The sequence below is a fragment of the Topomyia yanbarensis genome, chromosome 1 (assembly GCF_030247195.1).
Source record: "Topomyia yanbarensis strain Yona2022 chromosome 1, ASM3024719v1, whole genome shotgun sequence".
In the NCBI taxonomy this organism is placed as follows: Eukaryota; Metazoa; Arthropoda; class Insecta; order Diptera; family Culicidae; genus Topomyia; species Topomyia yanbarensis.
In genome coordinates, this window is record NC_080670.1 from 7,326,793 (window position 1) to 7,337,416 (window position 10,624).

The window sequence follows — 10,624 nt, forward strand, 5'->3', positions numbered from 1 at the left end:
AGTTGGGTTTTAGGACGATCCATAATTTGTTCTTGGACGTCATATTTCTATCTCTTCTCATTTCTTTGTAATTTCATTACTATACTTTTCCTGTAACCGACTTGCAAGTGCTTAAAAGACACAAATCTAAAAAATATGCTTTATATCGTTATTTACAAGATTTCATTGGAAATCTGAGAAAATGTCCTATTATGTATGTACAAATATCTTTTTGTTAAGTGTACTAAATGATTTTTTACTAACGAAATAACTCAAAATTTGTGTTTTTTGGAGAGTTTTTTAATTATTCTAATTATTAATCAACAAAATTTATCGTTACTATTATTCATTTGATGCCCCTTTAATGTTCTCTACAACTTTTTATTTGACACTTTGTCTATATCTCTTTTCATTTTGCTGCTATTTAATAGTTAACACAGCATGACCTCGCCACAAATGTAGTGGGTTCGAAATCGTTATTTTTGCATATGAAACGATGTGATAAAAACGATTTTGCGTCGAAACCAAAAGAGATAATTGAATGGAGTCAAAGAAAGAACTGTAGAACTTGCTGAGATGCATTATTTCCATGATAATAATGGTGATGTTTATTATTTACTATTTTAAGAAAATTAACGAAAATGCTAATAATTGCACTAACTTTAAACTAATTTACTTTTAAAAGAATACTAACTGAAAGGTATTACTACATTTTTCTCTGTAAAATTTTCCTGGCTTTCGAATAAAAAGCAAAAAAGTACAATAAGTGCCATACTTTTTCAATTAGAGCTGGTACTAGTGAAAATGAGATAAAAATATCCAAGTTGAATAACCCAAACTCATGAAAATAAGAAAAGGTAAGTTGTAACCCGCCAGGGTAACAATTTTGCACTGGGTGGAAATATACCCTTTTTTTTGCGTATACACTCCGTAGAGTGTATTGTTTACGTAAAATTATGCTCACCGCTGTTCGGTACCGTTCACATTTAGTTGTAAATTTTTGTTCATTTTCGCGTTTGTGAACGGTTTTATTCGTACAGATAGGTTAGATAATTTTTGTTTTACGTTTGTGAATTAGTAACATAGGGTTTAGGTAGGTCTCCGCTCTCCTCTCGCTGTAAAAGTGATTGCTAACTATGCTGTACCATGGCAATGACAGCTATGCGGCGGTGTGTTTTTTGGTGGTTGTTCGGTGGAGTGAAAAAGTCGGCCATCGAGATGGGGAGAAAGTGACGAACCACGGCGTATTACAGACGTCCGTAAACAGTGCTATTTTTTCGGGACAGTTTTCCGCCACTATTGCCAGCAAAGTGAAGTGCGCGCGTGTGACGGCCAGTTTAATCCGTCGAAGAGTGCCGGCCCGTGGTTCGGGCACATATAAAAGTGGTGTTGGTTCGCCGAAGTGGGACAGGTAACCGTAAAAGAGCATTCTCGCGTCCCCGGCTAAAAACCAAGGAACCTAGCACCGACCGTTCTCGCTATAGAGGATAAGTCGAACGAGCCTAGCTCTCCTCTATAGCTAATAGCCAAGGAGAACGAAGCAGGGCGGACAAAGGTTCCCCCTGGGAAGTTTACTGCGGTAACTTCCGGGATCGTTTACGGCGAGTAGACGATCCGGCGATTCGTCGCCAACGTCGCTAGGGAGGTTCCAACAAAGGAGCCAAGCTCACCTCCCTAGCTAAACGCCAAGGACCGCTGCCGGAGCAGCCAACGACCAAAGGAGAACGCGGCCGTTGTTGTCCCGGCCGGTCGGAGGAAACCGCCCGCCTTTCCGCCCGCCTCAGTGAACCACCAGCAGCAGCAGTGAAGTGGAGAGTTTGAGGGCAATAAAGTCGGTAAATTTAGTAATTTATTTTGTTTGTTTACTTTTGTTTTTTTGTTGTTACGAAAATCCGAAATTTTGTAGAGGCACCTAGGCCGCCCTGAAAAGAAGGGTTCGCCGGGCAAACAAGAACCCGAGTAGTGGGCAAACCCCTACTTACAAAGTGTATCATGTCAAAGAACGAATTAAGCAGCTCATCAAGACTAACAATCTGAATTATTAAAATGATGAGGTTAACTATTAGGATATTCAAGAAATGAACGAAAAATCGTTCAAAATTGTTTAATTTTCAATAAATTACTTTGAAAAGGCTACTTAAACTCATTAGCTGAAACATGTGAGGGCATCACTCAATGCGAAATTTTCTCACCTTTCGAATGGAACTAAAACATTTAAAATACAAAGTATACTTTTAAAGTTACAGGTATTTTAAGACAAATAAGTTTTTTACACAAAAAGTTCAACAACTCTGTAACGGTTGAGATTTGATGGTAAATGTAGAACAATTTTTTCTCCAAATATGGCAGTCTATCACCCCCCGAGAGATTCTTAACCATGAACCAAACACCCTGTATGTACATATAAATGTTCAAAAATGGTTGCATTATACACGGGATTGCTTTGTAGTGCACACATATAATCTATTAATGTGAAAAACTGATACTTCTGAATAGAGGTCGGATCTTCCTCCAATTACAGCCCCTTGAAGATCTCCAATGGAACAACTTACACAAGTCCAACAGGCAGTGACACCAGACTAAGAGAAACGAAAGCGCTGAGGAAAACACGGAGTCTATCGGTTCTTTTTAGTATTTCTCCTTTTCTTTCTTAAATAAGCAGGAATTCAAAAAAATGTGGATGAGAGTCAAAGGAGACATAAATGGGAGATAGAAATGAAGGTAGGAAACTGCAAAAATGGTAAGTCGGAAAGTCAATTGAGCTAACACCTTCCTAAATCCGTGAACCAAGTTATTGGCATGAATGTTTAAATACATGCAAACATCTTTTTTCTGTAAATCACTACCAGCTAGTGGGAGATAGGATGGTTAACACACACACACACACACACCTAGTGGTGCAATTATGCCTTTCTCATTTATCTAAACTATGATTTAATGCCTCATTACGTTCAATATACATTCTTAGAAAAAATGAAAATAACATTTGACGTAAACAACGCAGCGACGTATTTTTCTGTCCGATAATAGGATTTTACATGCTATGAAATGTAAAATTTTATATTGTGACTCTTTAGATGTAAAACTCAGACTGAATGACCTAGGAAAAGCCGAACATCTCACACTCATGATTTTTTTTTTGCTGTGTAACATTGTGGAAATGTCTATTACATTCTTCACACTTGATAAGCATATATAAGTGCACGACTGTCACGAACCTGAGAAGCAACATGTCGACACTGACACTGACATACTTGAAACAAAACTATAATATTTATATATAAGTGTTACGGTATGTCCCGCTGACCCCTTCCAACTCCACGGTGGACCACCTGTCGGTGGACAATTTTGATGTAGTGAGGACCATTTGAAATGGAAGGATAGGAAAAGGGAAGAAGGACCGTTTGAAATGGAAGGATAGAAAAAGGAAAAAAAAAGGATCGTTTGAAATGGTAGGATAGAAAAACATAGACGTCACGTAGAGATGAGAGAAAGATATAAGAATAAAGAATAGATAGAAATTGTTGGAAGTTTAAGTAAATAGAACGTTGAATTCGTGAAGATATAAGCAAACATTTATTTCCGTGCCGGAAGGCCAAGAAACGCACTCAACCGTTCGAATTGTGCACGATTGAGGTTAGGTGATACGTGACTTGCGTATTGCCCTGTAATCTAGCCGTAATTATTGGGAATTAACGAGATACAATAATTGACCGATCTTTTAGCTGATTCATGCTGAAAAGCCGTTTATTCAATCCACCCAACAATCTAAAAGATCGTCCAAGATAACCACGAAGCAATGCCGAATTGTACAGGAAGTGCCCCCACCGTGGAAACACACTGTAACCAGTGTAATGAACCTGACACGGATCGGATGGTAAGCTGTTGTCACTGTGATTCGTGGTGGCATTTTTCCTGTGTGGGTGTGAACGACAGCATTGATGCGACAGACCGACCGTTTACATGCCCAAACTGTCAGAGACCGTCGGCACAGATTCCGGTGATTGATGCACCCGGAAGCAAGGCTAACAGCAAAGCAGGAACGAGCACTTCAACCTGTAGTGCTGGAGCAATAAGGGCTCGCCTACAGCTCGAGAGACTTGAGGCCCAGAAGGCTTTGGCGATGAAGCGTATAGAGTTGGAGCGCCGGGAGCACGAGCGGAAGATGGAGCAAGAGAAGCAGAAAAAGGAAGCAGAGTTTGAGCGGAGGCAATTGCAGCTAGAGCAGGCGGTAATGAACGAGTCATTCCGTTTGAGAGAGGTGATTGACCTAGGTGGGGAAGGCGATGAAGACAACCGGAGTGTCGCCTCAGTGCAGAGTTCCTTCAGCAAGGTACAGCAGTGGAAGGCCGCCCATTCGACGTTGGTTGTCCCGACGGAGAAGGCTCCAGCTATTGGTACGAGTAACGCGACGACCGCAACTGGAATACAAGCTAGGCAGGACGGCATGCAGCAACCAACTAGCATTAACGAGGGTATTCTAGAAGCAGCGTTGGCAGGTATTTCGTTAGGGCAGTCAGGGTTTGAGCCAACGTTAGGGGGTATTATCGGTCGAGCCGAAAGCACAACAGCGCCAATAGTTGGTAGAGGTCAGGCTAACATTTTCTCGGTTACCTCCGCGCTCGCCAGGCTTAGCAAAGGCATCGCAAATGTAATCCCCAAGCAGCATGCTTTCCAAAACTATCCCTTTCCTCTCACCCAGCCTCCTCCAGCAGGCAATTCGTTTATCATTCCGCGAGTTGGTAATCCGAATTTTGCAATCGCCGCGCAATCGACCGCAGTGAATAGAGATAGTGCAGGCCCGATTAGAGGTCCAGTGACAGTGGAAGAATTACTGGGAGGAGAGTATTCCCAGTCGTACGCCGGCCAACCGTTACCGTCTGTGATCCCCACTGAGCAAAGGTTTTCGAGAAGGCAGACGGTGCCACCAGGAATCCAATTGGGACCGCAGGAGCAACCACGGTTTGCGGAGTTCCAGGCTGGTGCGCAGCAACCTCCGTTGCATGACGAGCAGGCGTATTGGGGACCGACACCACGACAATTGGCGGCAAGACACGTGATGAACAAGGAGTTGCCAATCTTTTCTGGTAATCCGGAGGACTGGCCGCTATTCATTAGCTCGTACGTTAACTCTACTCAGACGTGCGGGTTTTCGAACGAGGAAAATTTGGCGAGGTTGCAACGGTGTTTGAAGGGGCACGCACTTGAATCGGTGCGGAGTCGACTGTTGCTACCGGCGAGCGTCCCAAATGTTTTAGCTACGCTGGAGACACTTTATGGTAGACCGGAATTGTTGATCCATGCGTTGTTGCAGAGGATCCGAGGGGTACCTGCGCCAAAACAGGAAAGACTAGATACGCTAATCGGTTTCGGTATGGCGGTGCAGAATTTTTGTGATCATCTGGAAGCCGGGAGGCATGAAGCGCATCTCAACAATCCGATGCTACTGTTCGAGTTGGTAGAGAAGCTTCCAGCACATATGAAACTGGACTGGTCGCTATACAAGCAGCGCTGCGGGGAAGTGAACCTGCGTTCTTTCTCGCAGTATATGCAGACGCTCGTGCGAGCGGCATCCGACGTGACCGTGAACTACGATCCTAGGCCGCAACCTGTACAGCAGCCGCGAATAGTGAAGGAGAAGAACGGAAAGGACAAAAACTTCTGCGGAACTCACTCAATGGAGGATTCTTCTTTGATGGCGACGAACAAAGAAGCATCTGGCGTTACGATGCGCCCATCAAGCCCAGCGTGTTTCATTTGCAAAAACCCGGGGCATCGGGTAAAAGACTGCTCAGAGTTCGACAAGAAAACGGTCGATGAACGCTGGGAGACAATACAGAAACTCGGCTTGTGTCGGCTCTGTCTTGGAGCACACGGAAGGCGCCCCTGCAAGAATCGCAAGCAATGCGATATCGACGGGTGTCAACGGCGTCACCACCCTTTGCTGCACTCCAAACGGGACACAAATGAAGCCCAGCAGGCCAGGGAAAACGGAAAGACGCCAGGAAATGGCTGTAAGAAGTTTGGGAACGACGGAAATTCGGCGAAGAATGGGTCCAGGCAAGTATCGAATGAAGCTAAGCCAAGTAGTTCCAAAGCTGTCACCAACCATCATTCCGCTGGAAAGACTACGCTTTTTCGTATTATTCCAGTGACTTTGTATGGGAACAATCGATCTGTGTCCGTGTATGCTTTCTTGGACGACGGCTCGGAGAGAACGCTGATTGACGAAGAGTTGGTAAAGGACCTTGGGGTTGTAGGAGATCCGCAACCATTGTGCTTGCAGTGGACGGCGAACGTGAAGAGGTCAGAAGCTAATTCTCAACGGGTCGCATTGGAAATAGCAGGACGGTCAGGGGCATCCAAACATTCTTTGTCGGACGTGCGCACCGTAAGCAAGCTGGACTTACCACGACAATCCTTGCGGTACGCGGAACTCGCAGAAACCTTTCCGTACCTAAAGGGCCTACCGATCGATGATTACGATCAAGCGGTACCGCGCATCCTCATCGGAAACGACAACGCTCACGTTACATCGACACTCAAGCTACGAGATGGCCGACCGGGAGAGCCGATAGCAGCAAAATCACGTTTGGGATGGACGGTCTACGGATCCAACCAGGACAAGTCAGGGGATATCGTTCATAGTTTCCACATATGCGAGTGCCAGGAGGCCGAGCAGACCCTACATGAGCTCGTGGAGAAGTTTTTCTCAGTCGAGAGTCTGGGTATAATGGAAGTCGCCCATCCTGAGTCCGCGGAAACTCAACGAGCAAATCGGATCCTGATGGAAACTACTAAGCGGGTCGGACAGCGATTCGAAACTGGGCTTCTCTGGAAGTACGATAGCTTCGAGTTCCCGGACAGCTACCAGATGGCGGTTCGACGACTGCAGTGTTTGGAAAGGCGTATGCAGAGGGATTTACTCATCGGCGAAAGTGTGAGGAGACAGCTTTCTGAGTATCAAGCGAAAGGGTACATACACAAAGCGACCCGGAAGGAGCTCGATGATTCAGATCCACGGCGTACGTGGTACTTACCTTTAGGAGTGGTCATCAATCCCAAGAAGCCGTCCAAGGTTCGTATCTTCTGCGATGCAGCGGCCAAAGTGGATGGAGTCGCACTCAACACGATGCTGTTGAAAGGGCCGGATCTGCTAAATACGTTGCTCAATGTTCTATACGGTTTCCGGGAGAAACGGGTCGCTCTGTGCGCGGATCTGAAGGAGATGTTTCACCAGATTTGGATTCGACGAGAAGATCGACATGCGCAACGACTGCTTTGGCGAGATGATCCTACACAAGCCCCCGATGTGTATTTGATGGACGTCGCAACGTTTGGTGCAACGTGTTCACCGTGTTCGGCACAATTCGTGAAGAATTTGAACGCTAAGGAGCATTCAAGACAGTATCCAGTTGCAGCCGACGCAATTATCCGGAAGCACTACGTGGATGACTACTTGGACAGCGCTGACGACGTTGACGAAGCGGTGAAGCTGGCACATGAAGTCAAACTGGTCCACTCTCTCGGCGAATTTCATCTGCGGAACTGGCTTTCAAATTCCACCGAGGTTCTCGCACGGGTCGGGGAGAGAGACCCAGTCACAGAAAAGTGTCTCCAGCTGGACAAGAACAGTTCAACCGAACGCGTGCTCGGGATGTACTGGAAGCCGGTCGACGATGTCTTCACGTTTACAACGACGCTAGCGGTGGGTGCGGAGCATCCAACTAAGCGCCAGGCACTGCGAGTAGTGATGAGCCCATTCGATCCGGCAGGATTGTTGTGTTTTTTCCTCATACACGGCAAGGTACTAATCCAGGAGCTGTGGAGGGCGAAAACGACATGGGATCAACTAATTCCGGAGGAGTTACTTGGGAAGTGGATGCGGTGGACGAGTTTGTTCAAACATCTGGACCAGATTAGCATTCCGCGTTGCTACTTTCCGCAACGTTCGGTGAAAGATATCTTGTCGCTGCAACTGCATATCTACGTGGATGCTAGCGAAGAAGCTTATGCGTGTGTCGCTTACTTTCGGGCGGTATTTCCGGGTGGGATTTCTGTTGCGTTAGTCGGTGGGAAATCCAAGGTGGCTCCACTGAAGGCACACTCCATCCCACGGTTGGAGTTGATGGCAGCGGTAATCGGAGTTCGCTTGATGAAGACCATCCTCACTGGGCACTCGCTCGTAGTCGAGAAGACAGTGTTATGGTGTGACTCTAAGACGGTGCTGGCTTGGATAAATTCAGATCATCGAAGATATCGCCAGTTCGTAGCTTGCCGAGTAGGTGAGATTTTGTCCAAGTCGGAGGCGAAGCAATGGCGTTGGATATCATCGAGAAAGAACGTCGCCGACGATGCGACAAAGTGGGGAAAAGGGCCGTGTTTGTCCTCAGGCGGCCGTTGGTTCCGTGGTGACAACGATTTATATTTGCCAGAAGATCAATGGACCGTAGATGCAGATTCAGTCGGCGCGACGACCGACGAAGAGCTGAGGTCGTGTTTGGTGCACAAGGAGGTTATCGTACCGCCACAACTTGTGAGGTGGGAGCGATTCTCGAAACTGACGCATTTGTATCGATCGGTAGCACATGTTCATCGCTACGTACAAAATCTACGGCGAACGGTAAAACGAGAGACTCGACTGGACGGACCACTCACTCAAGAGGAATTAGCAACAGCCGAAACCACAATCTTTCGTTGGGTGCAGTGTGAGCAGTATCCGGACGAGGTGGCGACTTTGTCAGTAATGCGGGACAAGCAGCCAGGACAACAGGCGCGGCTAGAGAAAACCAGCAAAATATACAAACTGTCTCCGTACTTGGACGAAGCAGGTGTTATTCGTTCTGATGGAAGGATATCTGCTGCGACCGTCGCCGCGTTTGACACTAAGTTTCCAGTAATATTGCCGAAAGCCCATCCAGTGACTAGACTGCTGGTTGAATGGTACCACCAACGATTTCTTCACGCCAATGGCGAGACTGTCGTGAACGAAGTGAGACAGCGTTTCCACATATCGCAACTGCGCCCGTTCGTGCGTAAGGTGGCTAAAGAGTGCGCCTTGTGTAAAGTCAAGAAGCCAAGTCTGGCGACACCCCGAATGGCTCCACTCCCGGCGGCCAGGTTGCAGGCGTACGTACGTCCATTTTCCTACGTAGGCGTCGACTATTTCGGGCCGATCGGCGTGCGGGTGAACCGAAGTATTGCAAAACGATGGGTAGCTCTGTTCACGTGTATGACCACACGAGCAATCCATCTCGAAGTCGCTCACACACTTTCAACGGAATCTTGCAAGATGGCGATCAGGCGTTTCATCGGACGCAGAGGAGCACCTGTGGAGATCCGCAGCGACAGGGGCACAAATTTCGTGGGATCGAGCAACGAACTTAAGCAGGAGATGGGCAAAATCGAGCGCCAGCTTGCCGAAACGTTCACCAACGCGAACACGAAATGGGTGTTTAACCCACCTGGATCACCTCACATGGGTGGCGCCTGGGAGCGTCTAGTGCGGTCGGTGAAAACCGCTCTTGCTGCAATGGAGTCTTCTCGAACGCCGAACGAAGAAACGCTGGCAACGTTGCTAGTGGAAGCTGAGAGTGTGGTCAATTCGAGACCGCTAACATATATTCCTCTGGAGACGGCGCAACAGGAGGCTCTAACACCGAACCACTTTCTTCTAATGAGCTCGAGCGGCGTAACGCAGACTCCGAAGACGCTTACGGATCCAAGACAAGCCTGCAGGAGCGACTGGAATCTATGCCGTACAATGGTAGATCAGTTTTGGCGCCGGTGGGTGCGGGAATATCTTCCTACCATCGCACGTCGTACCAAGTGGTTTGAGGAGACAAAACCGATCGAGGTAGGAGATTCGGTGATCATCGTGGAGGAGAAGATACGCAACGAATGGATTCGAGGACGTGTAGCCAAGGTCGTGGTGGGCCGAGATGGGCGAGTTCGCGATGCCGTGGTGCAGACTCCCGACGGAATGGTGCATCGACCTGTAGCAAAGCTGGCGCGGATCGACATAGAAAAGGTGGGGCTTCAGCCGGGAACAGCAGAAGGTAAAGCTGAACCGGAGATAGCTAACCAGCCTTACGGGTCGGGGAGTGTTACGGTATGTCCCGCTGACCCCTTCCAACTCCACGGTGGACCACCTGTCGGTGGACAATTTTGATGTAGTGAGGACCATTTGAAATGGAAGGATAGGAAAAGGGAAGAAGGACCGTTTGAAATGGAAGGATAGAAAAAGGAAAAAAAAGGATCGTTTGAAATGGTAGGATAGAAAAACATAGACGTCACGTAGAGATGAGAGAAAGATATAAGAAAAAAGAATAGATAGAAATTGTTGGAAGTTTAAGTAAATAGAACGTTGAATTCGTGAAGATATAAGCAAACATTTATTTCCGTGCCGGAAGGCCAAGAAACGCACTCAACCGTTCGAATTGTGCACGATTGAGGTTAGGTGATACGTGACTTGCGTATTGCCCTGTAATCTAGCCGTAATTATTGGGAATTAACGAGATACAATAATTGACCGATCTTTTAGCTGATTCATGCTGAAAAGCCGTTTATTCAATCCACCCAACAATAAGCTTAATCAGCGTGAGTTCAATTTTGTCTTCACGTTAACTTCATGGTGGAGAAGGGA

At 46.9% G+C, this 10,624-nt stretch overlaps 1 protein-coding gene across 1 annotated transcript; it reads left to right on the plus strand.

The window, feature by feature from the left end:
• Nucleotides 1-3,466: 3,466 nt before the first annotated feature.
• On the plus strand, nucleotides 3,467-10,150 carry LOC131693423 (uncharacterized). The gene is made up of 2 exons (XM_058981226.1): nucleotides 3,467-3,646; nucleotides 3,705-10,150. Exon 2 carries the CDS (start codon nucleotides 3,779-3,781, stop codon nucleotides 10,148-10,150), a length of 6,372 nt encoding a protein of 2,123 aa, XP_058837209.1. The 5' UTR covers nucleotides 3,467-3,646; nucleotides 3,705-3,778.
• Nucleotides 10,151-10,624: the final 474 nt, after the last annotated feature.